General features: G+C 53.7%; 11 protein-coding genes across 11 annotated transcripts; 5 read left to right on the top strand and 6 right to left on the bottom strand.

The window, feature by feature from the left end:
* Positions 1 to 203: 203 nt before the first annotated feature.
* On the top strand, positions 204 to 957 carry DL89DRAFT_57777 (uncharacterized protein). Its single transcript, XM_040891829.1, has one exon. It carries the CDS (start codon positions 323 to 325, stop codon positions 764 to 766), a length of 444 nt encoding a protein of 147 aa, XP_040739120.1. The 5' UTR covers positions 204 to 322; the 3' UTR covers positions 767 to 957.
* DL89DRAFT_57776 (uncharacterized protein) lies at positions 958 to 1,615 on the bottom strand. Its single transcript, XM_040891828.1, has one exon. The coding sequence runs from the start codon at positions 1,479 to 1,481 to the stop codon at positions 1,149 to 1,151; it is 333 nt and encodes a 110-aa protein (XP_040739121.1). The 5' UTR covers positions 1,482 to 1,615; the 3' UTR covers positions 958 to 1,148.
* Positions 1,616 to 1,750: 135 nt separating this feature from the next.
* Positions 1,751 to 2,119, bottom strand: DL89DRAFT_297882 (uncharacterized protein; the record flags this gene model as incomplete). The annotated part of the gene is made up of 1 exon (XM_040890765.1): positions 1,751 to 2,119. One exon carries the CDS (start codon positions 2,117 to 2,119, stop codon positions 1,751 to 1,753), a length of 369 nt encoding a protein of 122 aa, XP_040739122.1.
* Positions 2,120 to 4,939: 2,820 nt separating this feature from the next.
* Positions 4,940 to 7,301, top strand: DL89DRAFT_297883 (uncharacterized protein; the record flags this gene model as incomplete). The annotated part of the gene is made up of 3 exons (XM_040890766.1): positions 4,940 to 5,006; positions 5,383 to 6,960; positions 7,000 to 7,301. 3 exons carry the CDS (start codon positions 4,940 to 4,942, stop codon positions 7,299 to 7,301), a joined length of 1,947 nt encoding a protein of 648 aa, XP_040739123.1.
* Positions 7,302 to 10,931: 3,630 nt separating this feature from the next.
* On the top strand, positions 10,932 to 11,300 carry DL89DRAFT_297884 (uncharacterized protein; the record flags this gene model as incomplete). Its single annotated transcript, XM_040890767.1, has 1 exon — positions 10,932 to 11,300. The coding sequence occupies one exon, from the start codon at positions 10,932 to 10,934 to the stop codon at positions 11,298 to 11,300; it is 369 nt and encodes a 122-aa protein (XP_040739124.1).
* A 108-nt stretch (positions 11,301 to 11,408) lies between these two features.
* On the top strand, positions 11,409 to 12,034 carry DL89DRAFT_57806 (uncharacterized protein). Its single transcript, XM_040891831.1, has one exon. The coding sequence runs from the start codon at positions 11,569 to 11,571 to the stop codon at positions 11,899 to 11,901; it is 333 nt and encodes a 110-aa protein (XP_040739125.1). The 5' UTR covers positions 11,409 to 11,568; the 3' UTR covers positions 11,902 to 12,034.
* Positions 12,035 to 12,953, bottom strand: DL89DRAFT_57805 (uncharacterized protein). Its single transcript, XM_040891830.1, has one exon. It carries the CDS (start codon positions 12,724 to 12,726, stop codon positions 12,169 to 12,171), a length of 558 nt encoding a protein of 185 aa, XP_040739126.1. The 5' UTR covers positions 12,727 to 12,953; the 3' UTR covers positions 12,035 to 12,168.
* A 2,745-nt stretch (positions 12,954 to 15,698) lies between these two features.
* On the top strand, positions 15,699 to 16,283 carry DL89DRAFT_297886 (uncharacterized protein; the record flags this gene model as incomplete). Its single annotated transcript, XM_040890768.1, has 1 exon — positions 15,699 to 16,283. The coding sequence occupies one exon, from the start codon at positions 15,699 to 15,701 to the stop codon at positions 16,281 to 16,283; it is 585 nt and encodes a 194-aa protein (XP_040739127.1).
* A 23-nt stretch (positions 16,284 to 16,306) lies between these two features.
* On the bottom strand, positions 16,307 to 17,878 carry DL89DRAFT_272827 (MFS general substrate transporter). Its single transcript, XM_040889017.1, has 3 exons — positions 17,406 to 17,878; positions 16,751 to 17,268; positions 16,307 to 16,727 (listed from the first exon to the last, which is right to left on the bottom strand). Exons 1-3 carry the CDS (start codon positions 17,841 to 17,843, stop codon positions 16,364 to 16,366), a joined length of 1,320 nt encoding a protein of 439 aa, XP_040739128.1. The 5' UTR covers positions 17,844 to 17,878; the 3' UTR covers positions 16,307 to 16,363.
* A 284-nt stretch (positions 17,879 to 18,162) lies between these two features.
* Positions 18,163 to 18,962, bottom strand: DL89DRAFT_272830 (Aldo/keto reductase). The gene has a single exon (XM_040889018.1). The coding sequence runs from the start codon at positions 18,954 to 18,956 to the stop codon at positions 18,399 to 18,401; it is 558 nt and encodes a 185-aa protein (XP_040739129.1). The 5' UTR covers positions 18,957 to 18,962; the 3' UTR covers positions 18,163 to 18,398.
* A 587-nt stretch (positions 18,963 to 19,549) lies between these two features.
* DL89DRAFT_297889 (uncharacterized protein) lies at positions 19,550 to 26,971 on the bottom strand (the record flags this gene model as incomplete). The annotated part of the gene is made up of 10 exons (XM_040890769.1): positions 19,550 to 24,451; positions 24,475 to 24,897; positions 24,930 to 25,256; positions 25,329 to 25,655; positions 25,696 to 25,875; positions 25,923 to 26,018; positions 26,053 to 26,063; positions 26,150 to 26,294; positions 26,403 to 26,561; positions 26,609 to 26,971. The coding sequence occupies 10 exons, from the start codon at positions 26,969 to 26,971 to the stop codon at positions 19,550 to 19,552; spliced, it is 6,933 nt and encodes a 2,310-aa protein (XP_040739130.1).
* Positions 26,972 to 27,015: the final 44 nt, after the last annotated feature.

The following is a 27,015-nucleotide window of genomic DNA, read 5'->3' on the forward strand; positions in this document are numbered from 1 at the left end:
TGCGCAAATTCGCCTTCGCAAATTCCCTCAATTGCCAATTCGCCACAGTATCTGCCCATCCGATTTTACGCATAACACGCCGCATCCATCACCAAATAATCGCCTGCCACAGCGCATCCACAATCCGCGACTCGTTTAATTCGACATACCTGATGTTGAGAATTTGACAGAAGAGAGGGCGACCATAGTGCACCCGGGCCGCCAGTTTGAGAAAAGCGGGCAGCAGCGTGCCCAAGTGGAAACGGTTAAGCAGAGGCAGATCATGATCTAGTAATCTAATACAGTCGATCATATTGTGATCAACTGGGGCGTATGTGCATTGATGGTGCATATATTGGCAGCCAGTTGGTTTTGTTGTGGTGTTCTCATTATTGCAAGGTGGGATGTGTGCAGAAACCAGCTCAGGTTAATTTCGAGTGCAGCTGGCGTCCATTGTGTTGCAAGCCTGTTTTCCGCTGTGTGTTTCAGCCAGAACAAAGCAGGCTGGCATGTCCGTGTGCTCATTTCTCGGCACTTGGGCGCCATGCCTCTGCTGCTGTCATTCTCGGCACTGGCGGCGCTTTGTTCAGCGTGTTGGATAATTGCGTCAGATCCTCTGCGAGCATTCTGGAAGGCGAGCGCAGGGTTGCTCAGTGCCAGGCTGTTCTCAGTGACTGCCAGCATGTGTGGGCGGGCGTGTGAGCTTTGCCATGGATGGTGGGGTACCTGGGACTTGTGCCGGGTTGTCCCCCGAGGTTGCGCTCCCGCTGCCTGTGCTTGCACCTGAAGCAGCAGCAGTCAGCGGTCAGCAGCCCCAGCCAGAGTTCATGGTACCGTTGCAGGTATTGTCTTGTTGTTTCTTCCTGTTGCAAGGCTGCTGCTGCTGCTGCTTCTGCTGCTGAAACATTGTTTCGTTGGGCAGGCCTTCTCTTCCCCAGACGCACCCAAGACCCGTCGCCCCCACCGCCTCTCTCTCCCCCAGCTAGCCAGGCGGCCAGACAGGCGGCCAGCCAGACAGGCGGCCAGTCAGATAGCCAGTCAGCCAGTCAGCCAGTCAGCCAGTCAGCCAGCCAGATTCGCCTGCAATAGTGGGTGTGGGTAGGCGCGGGACAGAGGTTGGGCCAGCCCAACAAAGCCTGCCGCGCATATATCGCTGTTGCTGCTGGCGATTACCGATCGTCCTTTGGGCACACTACCTGTCTTTCCTCATCGTTGCCGCTCCTCGTCCACGCCTGCCTCTCCCTCCCCAATGCTTGGGGGAGGTGACAGCAGCAGAGGCAGCAGAAAACCGGGTGCAGTGTTGGGCAAAACAGGGCAGGCGTCTGGGCCGCGTGCATGCAGGACGACGGTAAACACGTCAGGTGGGAGCAATTAACACACGATGCCAGTGTGCGCGATGCACCTGGTAGAAAGGGAGCAAGGCGAGGCAAACAATGGCAGCATACGGAGGACACGCTACCCACTCGGCCACCAGCATGTTCTAAAAATACAGTGGTAAGCATTTCGTGTTATTATCTACAACAGGAATCGGTTCCAACAAACTACGAGCAGGTGGAGGGGTGTGGCCCGCGCCGAAGAAAGAAGCTCCTCCGTCCGAGAGGGCGAAATTAAATAAGGAATGCAGAACTAAAAGAACAAGGAGAGCGGCAGCTGCGATAGAGAGGGTTATATGTATAGTTTTATGCTGGTGCCTTGCTCTCGGCGGGCGCGGCTTCTTGGGGAGGGCTTGGGCTCTTTTGGGCAGGGCTTTGGCTCTTTTGGGGGGGGGTGCTTAGACCGTCGACAGCAGGTGCGCCGACGGCAGCGATGTCGAGCGGCCGCGAATGCCGTCGAGCAGGCTGCTGCTGGGCCCGAAGCTGCTGGGCGACTGCGCCGGGTACGCCGGTGTGTGGCACGGCAGCTTCGACGACAGGTCAAACGACGTCACCGGCTTCAGCGACGGCGACCGCGACTGCGGCGACCACATCGGCGAGCTCACCGGCGATGCACGCGGCGACGCCAGCGAGAAGTACTCGGTCGACGCGCTGGCGCTGGCGGGCACTGCCGCTCCGTCGCCGTGGCGGCACGTCTCGCTGCAGTACAGGGCGTCCTCGGCGCTGTCAATGTGCTTGCCGCAGAATACGCACCAGTTAGTGTCCATTGCTGTCTGTAGATCGCGTGTGCGTGTGTGTGCTGGGTGGGTCTCGGCGGTGTGAGAGAGAGAAGAAAGTGTGACCTTGGCTGAGCAGGCGAGCGAGCGAGCAGGCTTTGGGTGACTTTGTTCGTTGGCCGGGCAGGCGGGATGCTTCGGAGGCGTTGGAGCAGGGGCAGCAGACCGCACAAGGGAGCTGGACTGGCAGTGGTGGTGGTTACAAAAGGGGAAATGGGAAGCGAGGGTTGCTGTGTGAAGAACAGAAAAATAACAGCGGCGACGGGTTCCGAAGCGCCAGGCTTTTATACCAAAAGTCTAATCACTCCCATCCGCCTGCGCTATGCCCCCGGCGCCTGTTGCTGCTCGCTCTCACAAAGCGCCCTTTTGCACAGGGAAAGCTGCCATCCACACAATATCCTGGCGCGCTGGTTGGCTGGCTGCGATAAATTATGCAAGCAGGCAAGCGAAGGCGACGAGGGGTGGGCTGATGCCGAGTGTCGCCGACCCCCCCTTTTCCCACTGCCGCCGCCCAATCGCCCAATCATCGGCCAATAAGGCGACATGGCTGCTCGCGCCTGGCTGCCGATGTGAGTAATCTCGCGGGCTTGCTGTGTCAGCTAATGCTGTGCCGGCGGTTATTTTTGTCGTCCAAGCACCGGTACCCATCCTCTTCTAGACACCCCCCACTATTGCCTCATATCCTCAAAACGGCTGCGCACCGCGCTCGGTCCGCCGGTCGCGTCTGGACATCGTGACTCAGAGTCGGCAGCGCTGACCAAGCACCCCACCCCGCCATAGTACCGCAGCATTGCGCAAGCAGGTCGTGGAAGGGACTGTGCAGTCACCCGCCGACTATGTCGATTCGCAATTGTCAGGCCTATCGATGCAGTCGGAGACCGCTAGGTGGCTCTACCGCATTCTGCTGACTTTCTCCCCCCTTCCCTGTGCCCAAAATGACGAGCGAGCGGCAAGGGCTCGGTTGGGTAGGCGGGGCTATCATTTTCTTTCCCCGTGTGGAATCTTCCGATGCTCCCTCTACCCTGCGTCAGCGCTGGATATGCGGGCGGCAGCGGCGGCGGGCAGTCAGACAGCGTGAGCGTGGGTTGTGGATCGTGGGTTGTGGATCGTGGGCTGTGGATCGTGGGCTGTGGATCGTGGGCTGTAGGCGCAGGCCGTATGGGCCACGGGCACAAGAGCCGCACTCTCGGCTTTTCTTGGCAAGGAAAAGCGTCGGCCCGCACTAGCTGTGCCCGCACCCTCTGACAAGCCTGCTATCGCCCACATGTCTTGCTGCTGCTGCTACACTATCAGCAACACCAACAATGCCTGCAAGCAGACCCTTTCCTTCGGACACGAGTCCTCTTCCTCGTCAGACACTGGAGTCAGACCACACAGCTGATCGTCACAGAACCATGGCTGATTCCACCCGGGTCATGCACCCCACCCCTCTTTGCTACCGAGCGCCGCCAGCATTAGCTGCTGCTGGTAGCAGTGTGCTGGTGGTGGCGGCAGATGAGCAACGCTGAGTAAAAGCGTTCTAGGCCACCTGATAGCCACGTGGATGATCCAGCGGTGATCCCGTCCAGAGCCAGGCACTGTTTATTGCAGCGCTGCAGCTGGCATATTCAACATACAGACACAGCGCAGCTCCGCTGCAATTGCGGCTGCAACTACTGCCGCCGTGCTGCCCACAGAGCGACGCAAACACAAGGCCACGCAACGGCGCAGGTGCATAGACTCCTCTCCCCCCACTACCATCCAGTGGATAGCAATGATAACAAGCTTGCTCCCTGTCCCCTGTTTGGAAAGTCAGCTAAGAAATCTGTTGCATGAATTCCGAGGCAAAACATCTGCAACTAATACCGCGGCTGCAGATATCTATTTTCAGTCCCTTAGCGCTCGGTGGGAGATAATACGCCAGCTGCAGAAACCTGCTGCTTTTTACCTGTTGGCAAGAATAAAGCCAACGTGTGGCTAGTTTGAGCACACAATGTTTGAATGCGTTCTAATTCGCATTCGCTATGTCTTTGTGTGTCCTATACCTTGTGAATTTTTTTGTTTACCTTTGTTTTCCACCCAAGTCAAGCCAACTCTCGCCACCACGACTTCCCACTCACGCATACTCCTCGTAATGACGCAATGCGCGCAGTAGCAATGGGTTAGCTCTGCCCAACTCCTCACCCTTGTTCTCATCAACTGCCCTCCCTCCCTACTTGCCCCCCAGCTTTTTGGTGTGATGTGGAAAACCAGCATTGCCAAGACATTTCCAGGGCCACAGATGTGGTCCAAACAGTGTCTAGTATTTTTGTTTTGCCGCATATCTCCGTAATTGAATTGCGACTAGTGGCAACATATGGCTTTGGCCTATTTCTTCCCGGAAGGCAGGCCAAGAGCGCCCCTTGCTTATTTTTGCGCCTCGCCTCGCCTCCCCCAAACACTTCCCTGACATTTCTCATCTAAAAATAAAGGAAAAGTTCGCACTACAAGGTGTAACATTGGAACACTGTCGATTGGACCGCCGGGTGTACGAATACCACTCGAAATTGCCAAGTGCCTGCTCAAAACGGCGGGTTTGGGTAACAATCTCCTGACGGCGAACTGTGAGAAAGAAACCAGACCTTTTTTTGTGCCATCTGGACCAAGCCATTGAGAGCATTGAAAGGAGCCAATTGAGCCAAATCTGTCCGCCTGAGCACAAAATTCCAATATAATAGGAGGTTGTAGAGTACAAAACAGCAACTTTTCGACTTTTTCGCTCCTCCTCCTTCGCTTCTCTTCACTTCTTTCCATTTGTAAAAAAAGTTCTTTCGCTTTACATTTGAAACTACAATGAAGGCGATATACGCTTCTCTGCTTTTCCTTGCGGCGACTGCTGCACAGTCTAGCAACAACGAGGGTACGTTTATTGCAACTTCATAGTTTGGCGGCAGAGGATATCGCTTGATATCCTGAATCACCTGGTATGCATGGTCATTTTATTGCAGATCGCTAAACAATACGAGTAACTATTATTACGATAGGTAACCCCGGAGCCGTTGACACTGGCAGCGCGAAGCCTGCAGTCGATCTCGAAGCACCTAGTGCTGGCGCCATACTCTCCCTTCCAGGTATATTTCACCACTACCATACTCTGACCCCCTTAAAGCAGCTCCAGCCACATTCCAGTTCACATGGTGCAGCGGCATCTGTATTATACACATCTTTACCTCACACACATGCATCACCACTCATCTCACACACACCCACTCCACGTAAATCCTACCATGCCATAGATTCCGCCCCTGCTGCTGATGCTGCTTCAGCAGCCCCCGTGGCGTCCGCTCAGACCAGCGCCTCCCCCGAATCAGCCGCCCCGACCAGTGCGACGACCCCTGAGTCAGCTGTTCAGCCCGAGTCAGCCGCTCAGCCCGAGCCAGCCGCTCAGCCCGAATCACCCGACTTCTCGAAGCACTGTTCGAACAACGGTGAATCACTGTGTGCCTCAGACGCCGATAACAAGTTCTGGTCCTGCACCGACGGCAAATGGGCACTGATGACTTGCAGCAACAACGATGTTTGCGGACAGTCGAGTGACAACAGGGCGGTATGCCACGACCCCAGTAAGCCGATCGAAAAGCCGGAGCAGCCGCAGAAGCTGGAGCCTTGCGATAATGTCGGCGACGGCAAGTGTGCTTCTGACGGCAAGGACAAGTACTACACATGCACGGACAAGGGATGGCAGCTGCTGACATGCGATGGAGACACCATTTGCGGCCAGTCTTCGGAAAATGCTGTTGTGTGCCACGACCCTAACAAGCCACTTGAGAAGCCGGAGCAGCCGCAGAAGCTGGAGCCTTGCGATAATGTCGGCGACGGCAAGTGTGCTTCTGACGGCAAGGACAAGTACTACACATGCACGGACAAGGGATGGCAGCTGCTGACGTGCGATGGAGACACCATTTGTGGCCAGTCTTCGGAAAACGCTGTTGTGTGCCACGACCCTAACAAGCCACTTGAGAAGCCGGAGCAACCGCAGAAGCTGGAGCCTTGCGATAATGTCGGCGACGGCAAGTGTGCTTCTGATGGCAAGAACAAGTACTACACATGCACGGACAAGGGATGGCAGCTGCTGACATGCGACGGAGACACCATTTGCGGCCAGTCTTCGGAAAACGCTGTTGTGTGCCACGACCCTAACAAGCCACTTGAGAAGCCGGAGCAACCGCAGAAGCTGGAGCCTTGCGACACTGTCAACGCTACCATGTGCGACAGCACCAACAAGTCCAAGTTCTTCAAGTGTGTGGACAACAAGTGGATGAACATGGCCTGCGACAAGGGCAATGTGTGCGCGATCCGCAACAGCAAGGTCCAGTGCATGGACCAGGCCACGGCCGATGCCCCTGTCGACTACTGCAAGACTGACAAGGCGACTCGCTGCGCAGCCGATAACAAGAAGGTTTTCCAGGTGTGCACTGACGGGTACTGGCAAAACTCGACTTGCAGCGACAACAACTACTGTCTGTTTAAGAACGACAAGGCCACTTGTGTTGACAAGGCAGCATCCGAGGCAGTCCAGGTGCCGTGCCGTACCGAGAACGCAACCCAGTGCTACGATGGGCAGAAGAATATGTACCAGGTGTGCATCGACCACTACTGGACAAACTCTACCTGCGCCAAGGACACGTACTGCCTGTTCCGCAATGGAAAGACCACTTGCGTCGATAAGGCCACTGCTGAAGCCCCCGTTCAGCCATGCACCACTGCCAATGCTACGCGCTGTGTCGACGACGACTCGATCTTCCAGATCTGCATCAGCGACTACTGGACCAACTCGACTTGTGACTCGGGCAACGTCTGCGGGATGAAGCAGGGTAAGGCTGTATGCCACGACCCAAGCGTACCCCTTGTAGATGTCCCCGACCAGCCGTGCAAGAAGGACAAGGCAACACAGTGTATCGATGGCAAGCCAGGCATGTACCAGATGTGCATCGACAAGCTGTGGCAGAACATGACTTGCACTTCGGGTAACGTTTGCCGCATCAAGGACGACAATGTTGTCTGCGTTGACAAGGATGCAGCAACTTCGGAAACCAATGTGTACTCGGGCGTAGACCAGTCTGCCTTCATCCCCAGCGCTGGATCAGCCGACGTGATCATGTCAGTTGCCCTGAGTGCCTTCCTGGCAATCAGCACCATTGCTTTTGTCGTTTAAGCAATACTGCTGGTTTTAAGTTATTAGAGCTGTCTTTTAATGTCATGTATGGACAACATACAACGATCTAGTGTTATACAAACACACATTTCATTGCTGGTTGTACATGGCTATCTGCATTTGCAACATGGTGTAGTTGTTTCGCTGATGATACCGGCCCATGGTAACACCCGGGTTTCGGCGCTGTTCTGTCAACATGGAGCACTGCAATAAATACTGGGCTCTCGGCTGCAATCTGCGGACACTTTTGTCCAATGGTGTGAGCGCCCTATATTACATTCACAGAATTCCGTCACTGTGAGCAAACCGCGTCGTGCGGAGAGCTTTGTGGGGTGCGAATACCCCAGAAACAATTAGTCAAAACAACACCTCCAAATGCTGCCTCACTATGACCTGGGGATAACCATTGATATCCCTGTACACCTTGCAGTTGTTCATGCCGGATACCCCACTCTCCTCACTCCACACTCCACACTGAATTCTATGCTGTGGCAGATTCCCGCTTCATTACAATTACTAGCTTCAAGTCTAGATTCGCGGCCACAATGGCTTCACTTTACTGGGCTCCAGTCCGGGGTATCTCTCCACACTGATCGTATGGTAGGTGTATCTAGTAGCTTCAGAGAAAATCAGTCTGCATTACGACATAATCAGACGCAGATCATAGAATTGGCAACATTGGTGTAGATTGGCAGCATACATCATTGGTGGAATCTTCGCATATTGGCTCTATAGACAAGGGTGACATTCGAATGATAGCAGCAGGTCGTGGTTTGACAATTAGATAGCAATTTTTGCCACAAACCACCCTTATAATCTCCGATGCATGCCCACTATTAAGCATTAACTGTCCATTTTCGATTCAGACTTGTTTATGAAAATATGTACGCATATCCATAGGCATGAGCAGATTTTTATTTAGCACAGCACTACGGCAATTATACTAAAAATGAATATGCCCTACATAAAAGATTATAACTCAAGAATACAATGGCCGCGCATATAAAGAGCGGTAGGTTAGGGTATATTCTTGGCTCATACTGAGTGACAGTAATAGCCGTAAAAGCATGTGTGAGAAAGGGCTAAAACATTCTGGTACTTTGGCTTTCTGCTAGCGTACAATATTGGCCGCACAACTGCTACTACTTTGGCATTAAATTACTAGTCTACTGCAGCCATTCGCCTATGTGGCCAGCTCTCCGTATAGGCACACTGCATGGGCGACGCATTGTGGGGTTGCAAGCCGCTCATATTACGAATAAGCTCAGATGATATGCCCTCAATGAACAAGATGCAATATATGCAAGCGACTGAAATCGCAACTAATATTTTTACGGACCAAAGCCACACCCCTAGTGCCAGGGTGGCTTAGGACGCGCAGGTTGTAACTTGCAAGCTGGAAATATCAGCCCACACGCAGTATACCTCCGGTCCACTTATCCTTTGGCCATTGACGGAGTTTCAGGGCAATTGTCAATATGCATCAATTGGCCTCCTTGACAAGAAACACATGCGATACCCGTGACAATAGTCAACAGACCGAAACAACAGGCACCGGAAGCTCTAGGCAGTTCACCAATGGTCACCGAGTTTCGGTTATTTGCGGTGTCCCGGAATAGCAATCTGCCATATGGCAATTGTGTTTTCCATGTCCACCGTGCACTCCTGCTTGCAGGCCAACGAGTGGCCTCAAGATGGGTGTCAAAATATCAGCTGGTTTGCCATTCCTGGGTTTATTATGATCAGCATAGGATAAAAAACAAAACCAGCTGACGTGAGGGTTGCAGCCTCTCAACCTCGGAATTCATGCAACAGATTTCTTAGCTGACTTTCCAAACAGGGGACAGGGAGCAAGCTTGTTATCATTGCTATCCACTGGATGGTAGTGGGGGGAGAGGAGTCTATGCACCTGCGCCGTTGCGTGGCCTTGTGTTTGCGTCGCTCTGTGGGCAGCACGGCGGCAGTAGTTGCAGCCGCAATTGCAGCGGAGCTGCGCTGTGTCTGTATGTTGAATATGCCAGCTGCAGCGCTGCAATAAACAGTGCCTGGCTCTGGACGGGATCACCGCTGGATCATCCACGTGGCTATCAGGTGGCCTAGAACGCTTTTACTCAGCGTTGCTCATCTGCCGCCACCACCAGCACACTGCTACCAGCAGCAGCTAATGCTGGCGGCGCTCGGTAGCAAAGAGGGGTGGGGTGCATGACCCGGGTGGAATCAGCCATGGTTCTGTGACGATCAGCTGTGTGGTCTGACTCCAGTGTCTGACGAGGAAGAGGACTCGTGTCCGAAGGAAAGGGTCTGCTTGCAGGCATTGTTGGTGTTGCTGATAGTGTAGCAGCAGCAGCAAGACATGTGGGCGATAGCAGGCTTGTCAGAGGGTGCGGGCACAGCTAGTGCGGGCCGACGCTTTTCCTTGCCAAGAAAAGCCGAGAGTGCGGCTCTTGTGCCCGTGGCCCATACGGCCTGCGCCTACAGCCCACGATCCACAGCCCACGATCCACAGCCCACGATCCACAACCCACGATCCACAACCCACGCTCACGCTGTCTGACTGCCCGCCGCCGCTGCCGCCCGCATATCCAGCGCTGACGCAGGGTAGAGGGAGCATCGGAAGATTCCACACGGGGAAAGAAAATGATAGCCCCGCCTACCCAACCGAGCCCTTGCCGCTCGCTCGTCATTTTGGGCACAGGGAAGGGGGGAGAAAGTCAGCAGAATGCGGTAGAGCCACCTAGCGGTCTCCGACTGCATCGATAGGCCTGACAATTGCGAATCGACATAGTCGGCGGGTGACTGCACAGTCCCTTCCACGACCTGCTTGCGCAATGCTGCGGTACTATGGCGGGGTGGGGTGCTTGGTCAGCGCTGCCGACTCTGAGTCACGATGTCCAGACGCGACCGGCGGACCGAGCGCGGTGCGCAGCCGTTTTGAGGATATGAGGCAATAGTGGGGGGTGTCTAGAAGAGGATGGGTACCGGTGCTTGGACGACAAAAATAACCGCCGGCACAGCATTAGCTGACACAGCAAGCCCGCGAGATTACTCACATCGGCAGCCAGGCGCGAGCAGCCATGTCGCCTTATTGGCCGATGATTGGGCGATTGGGCGGCGGCAGTGGGAAAAGGGGGGGTCGGCGACACTCGGCATCAGCCCACCCCTCGTCGCCTTCGCTTGCCTGCTTGCATAATTTATCGCAGCCAGCCAACCAGCGCGCCAGGATATTGTGTGGATGGCAGCTTTCCCTGTGCAAAAGGGCGCTTTGTGAGAGCGAGCAGCAACAGGCGCCGGGGGGCATAGCGCAGGCGGATGGGAGTGATTAGACTTTTGGTATAAAAGCCTGGCGCTTCGGAACCCGTCGCCGCTGTTATTTTTCTGTTCTTCACACAGCAACCCTCGCTTCCCATTTCCCCTTTTGTAACCACCACCACTGCCAGTCCAGCTCCCTTGTGCGGTCTGCTGCCCCTGCTCCAACGCCTCCGAAGCATCCCGCCTGCCCGGCCAAACGAACAAAGTCACCCAAAGCCTGCTCGCTCGCTCGCCTGCTCAGCCAAGGTCACACTTTCTTCTCTCTCTCACACCGCCGAGACCCACCCAGCACACACACGCACACGCGATCTACAGACAGCAATGGACACTAACTGGTGCGTATTCTGCGGCAAGCACATTGACAGCGCCGAGGACGCCCTGTACTGCAGCGAGACGTGCCGCCACGGCGACGGAGCGGCAGTGCCCGCCAGCGCCAGCGCGTCGACCGAGTACTTCTCGCTGGCGTCGCCGCGTGCATCGCCGGTGAGCTCGCCGATGTGGTCGCCGCAGTCGCGGTCGCCGTCGCTGAAGCCGGTGACGTCGTTTGACCTGTCGTCGAAGCTGCCGTGCCACACACCGGCGTACCCGGCGCAGTCGCCCAGCAGCTTCGGGCCCAGCAGCAGCCTGCTCGACGGCATTCGCGGCCGCTCGACATCGCTGCCGTCGGCGCACCTGCTGTCGACGGTCTAAGCACCCCCCCCAAAAGAGCCAAAGCCCTGCCCAAAAGAGCCCAAGCCCTCCCCAAGAAGCCGCGCCCGCCGAGAGCAAGGCACCAGCATAAAACTATACATATAACCCTCTCTATCGCAGCTGCCGCTCTCCTTGTTCTTTTAGTTCTGCATTCCTTATTTAATTTCGCCCTCTCGGACGGAGGAGCTTCTTTCTTCGGCGCGGGCCACACCCCTCCACCTGCTCGTAGTTTGTTGGAACCGATTCCTGTTGTAGATAATAACACGAAATGCTTACCACTGTATTTTTAGAACATGCTGGTGGCCGAGTGGGTAGCGTGTCCTCCGTATGCTGCCATTGTTTGCCTCGCCTTGCTCCCTTTCTACCAGGTGCATCGCGCACACTGGCATCGTGTGTTAATTGCTCCCACCTGACGTGTTTACCGTCGTCCTGCATGCACGCGGCCCAGACGCCTGCCCTGTTTTGCCCAACACTGCACCCGGTTTTCTGCTGCCTCTGCTGCTGTCACCTCCCCCAAGCATTGGGGAGGGAGAGGCAGGCGTGGACGAGGAGCGGCAACGATGAGGAAAGACAGGTAGTGTGCCCAAAGGACGATCGGTAATCGCCAGCAGCAACAGCGATATATGCGCGGCAGGCTTTGTTGGGCTGGCCCAACCTCTGTCCCGCGCCTACCCACACCCACTATTGCAGGCGAATCTGGCTGGCTGACTGGCTGACTGGCTGACTGGCTGACTGGCTATCTGACTGGCCGCCTGTCTGGCTGGCCGCCTGTCTGGCCGCCTGGCTAGCTGGGGGAGAGAGAGGCGGTGGGGGCGACGGGTCTTGGGTGCGTCTGGGGAAGAGAAGGCCTGCCCAACGAAACAATGTTTCAGCAGCAGAAGCAGCAGCAGCAGCAGCCTTGCAACAGGAAGAAACAACAAGACAATACCTGCAACGGTACCATGAACTCTGGCTGGGGCTGCTGACCGCTGACTGCTGCTGCTTCAGGTGCAAGCACAGGCAGCGGGAGCGCAACCTCGGGGACAACCCGGCACAAGTCCCAGGTACCCCACCATCCATGGCAAAGCTCACACGCCCGCCCACACATGCTGGCAGTCACTGAGAACAGCCTGGCACTGAGCAACCCTGCGCTCGCCTTCCAGAATGCTCGCAGAGGATCTGACGCAATTATCCAACACGCTGAACAAAGCGCCGCCAGTGCCGAGAATGACAGCAGCAGAGGCATGGCGCCCAAGTGCCGAGAAATGAGCACACGGACATGCCAGCCTGCTTTGTTCTGGCTGAAACACACAGCGGAAAACAGGCTTGCAACACAATGGACGCCAGCTGCACTCGAAATTAACCTGAGCTGGTTTCTGCACACATCCCACCTTGCAATAATGAGAACACCACAACAAAACCAACTGGCTGCCAATATATGCACCATCAATGCACATACGCCCCGGTTGAAAAGCAATTTGTTCTGTACTATAAACCTGCAATTTGCAGTTTATTGAAGAGTGCTATTTTCGTAATGGTTGTATGTTAACAGCTGCACTCACCAACGATGGATTATCAAGTCTTGACTATTGTTATTCAATGCGCGTGGTACCTTAGTATACTATTGAGGTTGTATTGAAGAATTTTGTGGATTTGCTTAATGGCATATATATGATACACTTTTGTAGTACGTGCCACCATGAGTACCTGTTTATTTGCTATATACCAAGTCCAGAGTCAAAGGTGATGGCTGACATAGCTTCCCATCCATTTGTGCTACGAAACTGTCCAGTATTGGACGGCCTAAGTCAATAATGGCGGGCTCACCAATGTCTGCAGAAAGCAAAACATGCTGAAAAGAAACATGATACTAGAATTGCTCTGCTCGCGATGAGAGCTCGGCTGCTAGTCAGCATGGGTTGACACGTCGATAAGATCATCACAGCAAAACAGTCATTTGAACGTGTCGGATGGTTGTTGGTGCAATTGCGATCCTGGACATCTCCTATCTTGATCGCCTACTGCTGCTGCACGTCTCTTGTGCGGGTTCTTTGTTGCAAGGGTAGTGCTAGAAGCATTGGCAGCAATGGCCGTAGAACGACGGAACCGTTCAGGAATACTGCCTGAATCACAGAGTGACTGGAAAACGAGTCTGAAGTTTAGAACTGCTGCGAGGTCGCGGTTCAAAAGTCGAGACGAATAGGCCCGTCTGTATTGTGCCATGGCCCGCTTACATGACTCGCTTGTACAGCGGAGAAGGCCATGGCACTTCACAGTTGGGTTCTTCGATCTCTGGTAGGGCCGCGGGTTGGGAACATGCCGGAATGTCTGCAGCGACTTTTCGCAGCAGAACGGGCACATCGACGATGTCCGGAATTCGTCGATCAGATAGACTTCAAAGCCATGGTGCTTGAGCTTGTCGCGCCATCCCTTGCCACGAATCGGCGCATGGTGTCGGGCCATCGGCGCACTCCAATTGCCCATGATCAGCACTGGATCTGGACCGAACTTGCTCCGGAGTTTTGCGGCAAGCCTGTGGTCTGCATGGGCCTGGTTCATGAATGAATCAAGGCGCAGCTTGCGGTGAAGCGGGTACACCTTGGGACTGGTACTGACACCCGGATGGGCCTTCCAGCGCCTCTGGTGCTGCTTGTTTGACTTAGTGAGCTGCTGCTCTGGTAAACTTCACGCTGTTATCGTGCTGGCATAAAACGGTGCTAGGACACACCGCACAGATGCACGGGCAGCAACGTAGGCACGGAATTTTGCTGGGCTAAGGGTCCGGCAGCAGTGCTTGGAAAGCTCTGCCTCTGCTCTGCGGACAGCATCTTCTGGGACTTGATCCTTTGTATCCCAACGAATCCTGTCATAGTGGCGCAGCTTGAGCTCCTTATTGCGCTGCTGCCGTGTGTAGCGGTAGAACATTCTTTCACCCTCTTTCCCATTGCTGCTATTTTCGTGCATCATATACAGTAAATCGCCCCGGCCTGGATCGATGAATACACAGCGGCCTTTCAGATTCTGCAACCCGGCCCCATATATATAGGTATAAAGATAAAGATAAAGATAGTCTTTTAAAATGATATTTATAGTTTTGCTCTGAATGAAAAGAGACTTGTACTTGAATCTAGGAAGAATCTTACTAACCTACAGACCTACTGGTGAATTTTGAATCAGCTCATTGAAACGAAGTACTGTATTTGCATGTGGAGTTGGGTTTTGGTATTATAGCTCAAGCTGGAAGTCTGAACCTGAAAAATTCTGGATAAAGGAAGCATATGAGGAGACTAGATGAATTCGCTGTCCTTATAAGGTATGATTACTTTCTGTGGTTGGTACAAGTATCCTTAATTTAATGCCAAATAGTAAGCATATAACATTCTTACCCAGTAAGGTAACCTTTCAACATAATTACATAATTACATAATCATATCCACCGCACATTAATTTACTTTGTACCGCATCACCGCACTCATAAAATCAAATGGCCATGAGTATGCTCTTGTGGCCAATTTGCATATACTGGTTTGTCCAAGTGACTGCGTGATTTATCTAAATATGGGCAAGTTTTGCTGCGCAAAAGGTATAATGTGACATTAAATGTAAGCGGCTTGGCACGTACGTGTAGGCCACATGCATAGCATGGTGATCATCACGTCCAAAGCCTCACTGTAGGTCACAATGGTCAGGCCAAGTCGTCCATGGCTGTATGTGATGTCCATCATAGAGAATACAAATAACGCGCTGAATATCTGAGCAGCCCTCGCTTCGAAGGAGCACACCCCACCGCGCGGCTGCTATATTGCCGGCAGTATCGCACCGATTATATATTAGTCACCCATGCCCACCTGCAACAAAATGATATTCATTTTTCCACAATACCATTTCTACAGTATCTTTTACAGAATTATTTAGAACAATTTGCCAATTATGACTGATACAAAGCCTAGCACCATGACAACGAGGGCGACGGCAAAGAGCAAGCCTATAGTTGCAATTAACAGGACACGCCGTAAGAGCGGCAGTCGTATTGGGCAGAAAGCGGTATCGATATCGAGTAAACAGGGGACGCAGGAGTCCAAAGAGGGGAGTGCATCAGAGAGGGCACTTTCACATAGCCCAGAGGAATACTTTGACCTGCTTCATGAAATTAATGGCAAACTCTCCGCTTTGTCTCTTGGGGCAGGTCCTGACACTAGGAGCTTGGCCATAGACTCAACTACACACAAGTCTCTCTTGAGCTCTAGCGTCGATTCCGCTACGTCGACGATTATACCTCGTGTAGCTGTATACAAGGAGAAGGATGTGTGTGCTACTCTTTTTGCACCTTTTGAGGAAGTGCCCAAATACTGCCAACTCAAGAATGAACTAATACGGCCTGTGGAGTCGCATATACCTATACACCAATTCGTTTACGACATGCTCCGGGACAGCAACATCGACGAAGGCCTATTGGAGCAAACCTTTTGTATTGTCGAAGAGACCGGCAACATCTGCCCTACACTGACGCCTCGTGTGGAAAGCGCGTTGCTGGTCAAGGTAGACAATGGCGGCACCGAGTCGATGCAGCAGCATGGCCTCGATGTGTTTCTAATGGGTGTCATTGGAACGGCACGCGACCACTTGCCAGTCGATGTTGCTATCGACCGGAATGCTTCAGAGGCTAGCATGACCAAGCAAGTTAATCGCCCTGACTATCTGTGCTCAATTAATGGCCAGCTTGTGTTCAAGGGCGAGGAGAAGAAACGCGGGGATGTTCGCACAATTGCTCGCGAACTCATCGACAAGATGCTGCCTGGTGTGGTCGGCAAAAATGGCAGACTAGCGTATTTGTTTGGCTATGCAACGGCGGGAACGCGTGTTTTGTTCGAGTGCATATACGACGACATGAAAATGCACGAATGCTCGGACATTTTGGACCTGACCAAACTGCGTGACCGCATCACAATGATCATGATCCTCGTGAACATCATCCGGATATCTCGCGCCATGCTGGGCAAATAAATTCACCCATCCATTAATGGATGGCGTCTTTAATCATGATAAACCAGTAAATTATTAAAAGTAAACATAGCTATTAGTATCTATTCCTTGACAAAGATCCTGTGGGAGTATGAGCGCCGGTTGATTGTCGCAAAGACAAGCGCTACCGCCCACAGAACACCAATGTAAACAATCATCCCAATGTAGTTGGTGCCGTGCCCAGGATTTGCCAAAATTGCTCCGGCGACCGGATTTCCTAGCCAAGCGCTGACCGCTGACAGGCTATAGAAAATTCCAGTGTAGCTTGCCAGCTTGTCTACACCGAAGAGCTTTGCAGCAGCCAAAGGAAGCAGTGTCCAATATCCGCCGGCGGCAAATCCGTAAAAGATGCCCATCACAAGTCCAGCGCCGATACTCGTAGCAAATGGCCAAATCAGGAGTGCAGCAACCGTGGAGATTGCCAAGCTCAGAACCAGCGAGTTCAGAACACCAATGCTGTCCGCAGAAATCCCATGGCAAGACGACCAACCGCCGATGAAACATTGGCAATGGCAATCAAAACTGACGCGGTCTTGGAGCTGATCCCCTTCGATGTCCAAAACTGAGGCAGATACGTATAGGGCACCAGATAGGCAGCAGTGACAAAAGACACCATGAGCGCATGGACTGCGAAACGACGATCACGGAACGCAGACCAGTCAAAGTTATTGAGCGTCCGTGTCTTGTCCTGAAATGGCACACGCACGAAATAGCAGGAAATAGAGCCGAGGACGAACAGGTAGATTGCTGCAATTCGCTGGCTCCAGGGTACTCCGACATTTTGCACAAGGAACTCAGTGAGCGGGGCGATCACCAGCCCGCCCACGCCCACTCCAGCAACCGTGATTCCAGTCGCCAGTCCGCGCCGCGTAGTGAACCACCGAGCCGGGGCTGTCGATGTTGGGTTGAATACCAGGCCGGCACCGAGCCCAAACAAGATTCCCTGCGTCAGGCAGTACTGCCAAGGCTACAAAAGTGCACAATACCGGTTGTGAATGGTGTGGGAATATCGTGAGTACCGTGTCCATTAACACAGCATGCTCCCCCAATACCGTGTGCGCTTGCTGCGGTTTTGGGGAGGATTGTCGCTGCCCATTTCCGTACCTGGTTGCAGAATGACGCTACGAGCGGACCTATGGCCAGAAAAACAACACCGATGAAGCACACTTTGCGATACGACCAGACGTCGGCCATCCAGCCAGCGAGCATTCCCCACAGGTACTGACTGAAATACATAAGCGTGCCGATGTAGCTCAGTGTCTTGATCTTGCTTTCATTGCCAGCAAAGTTATGTGCCGCCAGGTACTCCTGCTGAATGCCCCACGCGTGGATAGTACCGCAGGCGAGAGCTTGCATCATAAAGCAACTGGCAACAACGGCATACCGTGTGTGCGCGGGGAATTCCTTTGCGGGGTCAGTCGCGCCCTCGTTGGGAGGTGGGTCAAGAGTCGCTGCATCGGATTCGACGTACTGTTCGCAACTATGCTGCTCGGCTTCGGTGTGTACTGCTTGCTCAGCCTGGGTCGGCTTGTCATTCAGCATTATGTTTCGGCGTAAGTACTAGGAGTCGATTGAGAAGTATGAACAAGGATGGTAGCAAACTGAGATCTGAGATCTCTAGTGTGTATTTATGAGAGAACTTTTCTTTTGGGGATAGTAGCTCCAATTTCAGCTGGTGAACGCAGAGGACTAGCGCTGAGTGGGTAAAGTGTTCATCCTGGCAATAAATGATCGCCCTAGGTCCGACGCAAGTATGTCACGCACCATGTGCATACACGCCCTTTATCTTTGACGGAAATTATTCACCATGGGGAGTGAAATGAATACAGCATTCTTCAGTTCTTTGGATGACAAATACCAGCAAAGTTTCACGAGTATTGTGGCACGACGATTGCGGATGACCGAAGCGATCAGATAATGCAAAGAACCATGCAAATGACCTACCCCAACTCGGTAGCGGAGCATAGTTTACTCAGGGATGCTACACTTCCTAAGCAAGCACTGTTTTCCACATACATACCAGAGTGATTCGCAAGCTTGAGCTGTGTGTATTTAGAATCTACGAATTCATGACACATAGCCAGCTTCAGTGATCTCTCAGATAAGCGGGCATGTGGCCTTATCTTCATGGAATACCCACTCGAGTTCCTTTACATCCGGCAACGGATGGCACCTGCGCTCCTGCTTATCACACTTTGCCGACAACCTCATTTCGTCATTTGTCGGGGTGATCCTGTGCAAATTTTGCTTCAGGCGCTGGGGGTTGGTCGACTTGGGAATAACTACAACGCCGCGTGCCAGGTTCCATGACAGAATAGCCTGCGACGGAGTGCACATATGTGCCTCGGCCATGCGCTTGAAAAATGGATCCTCAATGACACTGAGATCCGAACCACCAAGCGGGCAGTAGGCAGTGGGGGTGATGTTGTGCTGCTTGCAGAACTTGACTAGCTTCGTCTGCTGGTTGAACGGATGGAGCTCGATCTGGTTCACGGCAGGGACAATACGGCACTGCGGGATCATCTTTTCCAGAATCGCCTGGTTAAAGTTCGACACGCCAATTGCCCGGACCTTGCCTGTGTCCGCCAGTGCCTCCATTGCACGCCAGGTATCCATGATCGGTACATCCTCAATATCGGACGCAGTGAAGGTCATGCCCGGAGTCCCGGGCTTAATCGCGTAAGGCCAGTGGATCAAAAGGAGGTCTATGTAGTCGAGTTGGAGCTGTTCCAGGATCTCGTCGAGCGCCTTGGGCACTAGCTCAGGCCGGTGATAAGTTTGCCAGACCTTCGATACGATGAACAGCTCCTTGCGGGGAACTGACAGCTGCTTCAGCGCCTCACCGATCTCCACCTGGTTGCCGTAGATTGTCGCGCAGTCAATGTGCCGGTAGCCCAGGTTGATTGCAGTCTTGAGGGTGTCAGCAACGATGCCAGTTTTATGAGCAGCCCACGTCCCGAGGCCGACCTCAGGAATCTCCACGCCATTGTTGAGCTTGATGTGGTGGACCATGGGAAATGAATAGTGTAATATCGTGTAAGTAGCGTAGACACAGCTATTGTTTCTAATGAGAAGACAATTGGATACCTGTTGCCGAAGCTGCCTGGGGCTTTTATGTCTCACCCAGCAGTTTGTAACCCCCCAAATCTGACTAATAGACTTGTGCACTCTAGACCCTACTCCTAGGCAACACGAGCTTTGCGGTCATTAGCATGTTTCCAAAAAGGAATGTTTTCCGCGAGCTTTAGTCAGAATTTCCATCTGCGCGATGCCGGATCGTAGCTGGTTCGTGCGAGCGGATCAAGGTAAACCCGCTGTTCTTGTCCTCCGGAAAATGGCGGCGAATCCTTGGCTTGGACGAAGCTGTGGTTCCCCACAAGCACGTCCTGCCAGTACCGTGTTGCCTGCTGGGCGCGCTGCTGGACTTTGGCCTGGTATGCGCTTAGTTCGGCGTCAGGCAACGCTGCAAGCAAGTAATCAGGGTGCACAGCAAGGACCTCTCCACCGACCTGCCCAAAGCCGAATGACTTGAGTAGAACGGCTTTGACTCCAGACGTCTTGACTGTCTTGTTTGGGTAGAAGATTAGGTCATACTCCTCAAGCTCGGACGAGATGTTGTCAGCATTGCGGTTGCCTGGGATAATGCCGGTGTCAAGAATCTGTAGTGCCCCATTCAACATCCAGGCTGCCGCCGCGCCCTTAGGGTGGCCGGTGAGCCACTTTTGGCATACCGCAGGGACTGCGTGTCCAGGGGTACGGCCAAGGTGCTTCAGCTGCGTGTTGATGAGTGCCGACTCGTTCTTGTCATTGGCCTTGGTTGACGTGCCGTGGAACGAAGCAGCACCAATGTCGTCGACAGTCAGTCCCCACACAGCTAGCGAGCCGCGCAGCGGAGATATCTGCGGGTTACGGCACCAGAAGCTGTTTCCCCAAGTGTCCATGGCTTCCTTGCGCTGAGCATCTGCCTCGGCTTGAATCGCGTCTGCATCTTCCTCTGCGATGGCCATCTCCTCAGCGACCCAGTTGTCGATCTCCACCTTGCGGCGCTTAAGTTGCCTGCGACGATAGCCCATGTCCAGGAGCCTTGACCTGCAGGTGGCCAGCCCCTCCCTAGCCGAAACGAGCACACCCTTGCCTGGCGCTGGCACCGAGCGGCCTTGCTTGTCTGTCGCTGTGCCTGCCATAGCAATAATTCCATATATCGGGGCACCAGCTTCAATGGCTGCTGATGCAGACATCAGCAGCGCTATACCTGCACCCTCGCCTTCCATAAACCCGCTTCTGGTCGTAGTGCATGGGCGCGACATCTCCCCAGGGGCACGGCCATTAGCTATTTCATCAACTGCATTCGATGTTGCGCCCATCATGGCAAACTCATAGCTCGGATCCTCGGCAAAGTCGTCAATGCCGCCAGCCAGCATGACCCTGGCCTTGCCCGACTGGATGGTTTCAACGGCCACATCAATTGACAGCACAGAGGTAGCACATGCACCAACGACGGGCTTAACTGGTCCGGCAGACGATAGCAAAAGCATGTTGACCCAGGCAGCAGCGACGTTAATAAATGTCTCTTGAAGGACGTCGCTGTTCATGTCCTTGTCGAGCGAGCGGTTGTGGAAGACATTTTGTATCGAATAACAGCCACCGAGCCCTGAGCCAACTGTGCTGCCAACCTCTGACACATGGAAGTATTGGTATAGCTCATACGGATCAGTGACACCGGCTCTCAGCAAGGCTTCCACAGTGGCAACTAGCGCATAGCAGGTGATGGGGTCGATCTGTCTGACCAGATCCTCTTGAATTCCATAGCGCACCGGGTCCCAACCACTCGGAATCTGAGCAGCAACCAGCCGGTCGAATCTCATGGCCTTTGGGACAACTATCACAGCACCCTTCAGGAACTTCACCATCCAGGCTCCCTCTGCGTTCTCCCAGATGTCGACCCTGTCTCCATTCTTTAGCTTGAACTGCCTAGCAGCCTCACTGCTCGCCTCGAATGGCTCCATATCGTGCTCTATCTGAAGCTCGCACATGATGGTCTTTCTGTTGGGGTCGTATCCGTTGTGCAGCTCGGGCTCAATAAAGCGGATTCCTGTGTGCTCTAGAATGCGCTTCTCGTATTTTGCCTTAATATCCATATTGCGGACCGGCTCTCCCGTAGCACAGTCGACCCATCCGGTGTAGTGCTTGCCTGTGGCCATCATGGACCCATTAAAGTGCTTAGTATAGCCCATGACCCATGCCAGCTCGATGCAGCCCTCGAGCGAAAATTCTCCGTACGCCTCCATCTCCCAGCGGCAGGCTGAGCTGCCATATGGACCAACCTCGCCAAATCCGGTGACAACCACAACTTTGTCTAAATTGATCATCCCCTCCATGTACTTGAGGTGTGCGAGCTGGGTTGTCGTTCTGACCTTTGGGAATCTGACTTGATGGTTGGCCAATGCGCCAGCTGGTAATGTGATAGGCGATCTGGCTGTGCTAGGTCCATGAATAGTGTAGTAGTCCAATGCAGAGTCGGTGCTGACCATCTTCCGCTTGTTGCCAACGGACGTAATCTCAGAACGCGCCATAGTCACCGTACTTTTGAGATCGTCAATGCAGTCAAACCCGCCGTTGAGATCCGCCCAGACTGGCGCGGTCTGTGCCAAGTCGCAGATGCCATCGTGCATTAGACCCAGGATATTAAATGCCATCTCCACAGTCGAGAATGTTCGTACACCATGCGCTTCTATCTTTTCTGCCACCAGGTTGTTGCCGTCCATAAGCCCTGTGCCTCGTGTCCACCCGATTACCGCCCCTGCGATTGACAGGTAGTCTGCCCACGACTCAGAGCGCCAGCGATTGGCCAATGTCTCTAGCGCGATTTTGCTCTCACCATAGAGGCCGTCGCCGCCAAACACACCATGGTTTGGTGAAAGCGGCAACACAGCAAGTGTCGGTCGGGTTTCCAGATGCAATAGTGCCTTAGTCTGCCTGATCTCGCCAAGCAGACGGACCAGGTTAGTGAGCATAATCCGGTGAGCCAGCTCTGACCGCGAGGTTATCTGCGAGATGTCGCTGCCTACTTCTGAAATTGCTGCAAACGGAACAACATAGTCGAGATCCCAGCCCAGCCCCTTTTTGCTATAGATGTACCCGACAAGAGCGGTGACATCATCAACTGACCCCTGGTTGAACGGCACGACGACAAGCTGCGACCCCTTGGCACCGCATTCGCGATACATATCCTCAAAGAATTGCAGTGTCCTGCGACTATACGACGAGGTAGTTGCAATGACCTGGGCTCCACCGGCAAGCATTCTGCGTAAAACCTGGGCACCGATTGATCCCTTCCCACAGCCAGTAACAAGTGCAGTCTTACCGCTGAATGACAGCCCACCCGTGTTGATGTCCTCCAGGCAGGCAAAGTACTCAGCAGTTTGCTGCTGGCAATACTCCCATCTACCAGAAGACTGCACAGCCTTGAGATGGAGCATCGGTGACTGGCCATTTTCCTCTGCCTTCATGTGCTCGATATACTCGGAAAACGATGGTTCCGTACTCCGTAGTGCCTCGCGGTAAGAAGCACTTCCTTTGGCGTCGATATGTGTCTGGGGGCAGGTGGGGAAGGAGAACTCTCTGTATACTGGGTCCTGGTGCAGCGCACGTTCGCATTCCTTCGTCAATGAAGCACATAGCTCAATGACATACTGGACACGTCTATCCTCAGACCCTTGGAGAACGGCGGAGATTCCAGAGATATGGCCGAGCAGTGGCCGGCTAGCACAGTTGACCAGATAATGCTGGCGCGCTAGGCTGAGCTCTGGCGGTTGCTTTCCTTCAGCACCAGTGAGGATACTATGAATGTGCTCATACAGCGCCTGCCGAGCCCAATTCCACGACGAGTCGAACACTCGGGCCTTGCGTGCCTCGAAAATGCCAGCGACGCCATCTAAAAAGTCATCCCCCAGCTCATGAACCAATCCGTCAAGACGCTGCTGATATTTCTCTGATGCAGATACTGCAGCGTCTCGAGCCTTGCTACCTTCACGAAGGTCGATACCGGCATGATGTGCCAGTGCTTGTATCTGGTGGATGATAAGCGCGCGCTGCTCCTTTTGCATCTTTTCAAATTCAGCGCTGTTGATACCAGGGACCACCGCTCCTGGTCCATGCGATCCTTGCCCATTGGCCACGGCCGTGCTTAGTGAGATGCCGGCCCTCTTAGCATGCAGCTGTGCAATGGAGTCAAGCCAGATTGTGGCCGCAGACCCATTGTCAACACGGGATGCTGGCTCCATGGCAAGTGCTAAGAGCAGCACAGAGTCCTGTCGCCCGCTTCCTAGCCCAAAGCGAGAGTGCAGGTGATTGCGGGCAGAAGAAACGGTGAATCCACCAGGCATCTTGGTGCTGAACAGGCGAGCAATCTGAGAAGATGAGTGCTTGCCCAGGGTCCCTGAGAAGGACGATATGCTGTTGCCAAGATCGTGCAGCGACAAATCCTCAGGCTTTTCGGGCACCCCACTACCTAGCTCTTTTTGCAAGTCACCAACGATCTCGTTCTGAAGAGTAGATTTTCCAGCAGTCAGGTCTTTGATTGTCCTGTTAGCCTCTATATCCTCTAGTGACCGCTTTAGCTTCTGGGCGACTAGAACCTGCACAACATCCCGAGGATCAATTGGTGCGTCTTGCACTGCCTCAACCGGTGTTGCTGGAGCCTCAGGTAGAGCTGGCGTGGGTGGAGCAGCCAATGGTGCTACAGCAGTAGCAGTTGGCTCAGGCTGTAAAGCAGCGTCGTCAGATGTGGAGTCCATGTCCGTCTCTGCGGAAAACAGATATCCGATGTCCTGCTCATCCTTCTCAGAATGCAGAATGGCAATCGACTGCGGATGGGCCGAACCAACCAAGCTCAAGGTCTTCTGTGCCATACCGCATAACGTCGCTGTTGGGCCAATTTCGATAAGGCGCCTGATGGAGAAGTTGCAGAGGATTTGATTCTGTGTCTCGATCCAGCGCACAGGCGATGCGAATTGGTACGCCAACAGCTCAGTCAGCAGGACTCGAGCCAGACGGTCCCGCTCATCCTCAGACGATTGAACTGATCCCCATTCCTGCAGCTCGTGGTTGATGGCCATGGAGTTTGTGATTTGGTAGACCATCTCAAAGTACTCTCTGGTCAAGTCAAACGCACCGATGTCAGGTTGGGGATGTATCGGTTGATCAGGCGGCGGTAGTCAAGCTTGGACTCGAAGACAGCCTTTTTGACGCACAGGCGGAAGGGCTCGACGCCGTTAAGCAGCAGGCTCGAGTGGAATGGCACGTCAATTCCTGCCAGTGGAATGGTAGCCCGACCGCGCTGTGGCGGGGCCATATCAGGTCCGTCCGAGAGTATACCACTGACAACCTCGCTCACAGCAGACAAATCCACCAGCGTGCTGTCACGAGAGTAGATGGCAAAGAGTGTGTCCAGAACGCGCTGCAGGACGTTAAGGTTAGTCAGCCGTCCGGCCACCACGTATTGCTGCGACTGGATGTTGTAGTTGACAATCTCCAGCAGCTCAGATGTCTGGGTGCCAATAAGGTCGACAACTGCACTGAGGGCCTTTTCGCCAAACTGCGATGGACACGCGATGGGTTGGCTGCAACCATGCCGTAGGGGGAACGCCCAAACTCGTCGCGCTCGACTGATGACTGCATAACCATGCCGCGGTAGAAGGTAATATCAACCGTGTCCTCGATAGTAAACACGTTTGAGGTTGCTGCAAGCGCGATGTACTCGCCAAGAGAATGGCCAGCAAACACAGCATCCTCGTGGATGAGTGCACGAGAGCGAAGATCGGCGACTGTTGCCAGCTCAAAGATTATAATTGCCGGTTGCGTAAACTGCGTAGCATGAAGCAGCCCATAGGCGACCGGTGGGTATAGCGGCGGGTCCTGGATGTGATACTGGGTAGAGCTGATGCTGTGCTCGAGCTGGCACCGCGCTTAAACAGGTCGATGTAGTTCTGGCGGATCTGAGCCCCCTTTTGCTCCGCCAAAGTGGACAGTGTACTCTTTTGGGTTCGAGCGGACGATGTCAAGCAATGACACGCCGTATTGCTTAAGCATGTACTTGTCGGCACGGTCCCAGACACCCTGTGCCGCCGCTGACGATTTATATAGGTCCATGCCCATGCCGGTCTGCTGGGACCCTTGCCCGGTGAAAACGTATGCAGTTGGCGCCTGGTCGACCTCTGCGGTGCAGATAAGCACCTTCTTTCCATCCGCATTGAATGTCTCGCCTGCAATCAGCATGCGGCCGTGCTTCATGCCGACATGTCGCAGTTTGGTTTCGAGCTTATCCCCAGGCAAGACCATGCCGACAAACTGTGCCTTGAATGCCCTGACTCGCTCTGGATTGTCCGTTAGCAACATAGCGCTCAATAAGCGAGCGGGTTGACGCACTGGTCCACATGCCGTGGGTGATGGTTCCAGGTAGACCGACTAGATCGGAGATGTACGGATTCGTGTGGATTGGGTTATAGTCGCCCGAGATATACGAGTACGCCCAGTTTGACGAGAGCGCCTGCACAAACATGCCATCGTCACGGTTCTTGGGCACAATTGCATATCCGTTGTCGGGAACAGGTTCTCACGCACGTCGAGTTTGCGCTGCGAGCGGTCTAGATAGCTTGCAACTGGATCGCCATGGGCCACGCCGCTTTCATACATGATATCAGCCACATGCGCCTTCGACTGAGACCTGTAGACACACAGTATACCTTTCCACTGACGCTGACGCTAGAGAAGATATCCTTGCGTCATGTACTGATAGAGCGAATCGGTGCAGAACTCTAGCGTGTCGCCTGGGCACAAGGGGCAGCGACCGTCGGACTCTAGCCACGAGATCCACTCCTTCGACTCCAAAACAGCGATATCGTCCATAGTGTCAAATCTCACTTGCACGACGTTATTGTCACGACGGGTGAAGGTGAGCCCAAAGTCAATCTCGACCCACGGTACAGGAACACGCTGTTGATAGTGGCAATACGAGCAGAGTTGCGGTAAATAGATGCCTCTACGGTGACCCGCTTACCAATCGCAGTATTGACTACTCGATGGTTTGGCATCAGCATCAACTGTGTCGCTGACGGCAATTTGGTCGGAACCATCGACGAAGTTGAAGCTGTTCGAGAGGTGGACAATTTTGAGCAGCCCGCAATGGATGTTGTCGGATGTCAGGCTGCGCAGAATGCTGGGCCACGCAAGGACAAACAAAAAATCCATTGGCGCGATTAGCTGGCACCATGGTCTTCCTTGTAGTGCTGTGAGTGGTTGTCAATGACGCGGCAGAACTCCGAGACATGCTCCTGCGTCACAGTGAGTCCTTTCTGCGCAAAGGTCAAGTCGGACAGCGAGGAATCGCCTGCAGCACTCCACATCTGAACGTAGAACTTGCGAATGAGCTCATCACGCTCGTCTAGAATCTCATGAATAGGCGCCATTGCTATAGACGGATGGTGCCGGAACCGAAGACAGAGCTCGCTCTGCTCGAATCCATTCGAGGCAAACACCAGCAGTGAAATGACCTGGCTGTCGTCAATACCTAGCACGAGTTCTCTGTCACCATGGCTGTTGATGATCTCGACCCTAACCGGGACATCGTTGCAGTACGAAACAGTGATGATCTGGCAAGGTCGAGGACGCATTACGCGCCGCACATAGTTGTCGACATACTTGGTGCCTGCACAAT

This window comes from Linderina pennispora, assembly GCF_002104995.1.
Source record: "Linderina pennispora strain ATCC 12442 chromosome Unknown DL89scaffold_136, whole genome shotgun sequence".
In the NCBI taxonomy this organism is placed as follows: domain Eukaryota; kingdom Fungi; phylum Kickxellomycota; class Kickxellomycetes; order Kickxellales; family Kickxellaceae; genus Linderina; species Linderina pennispora.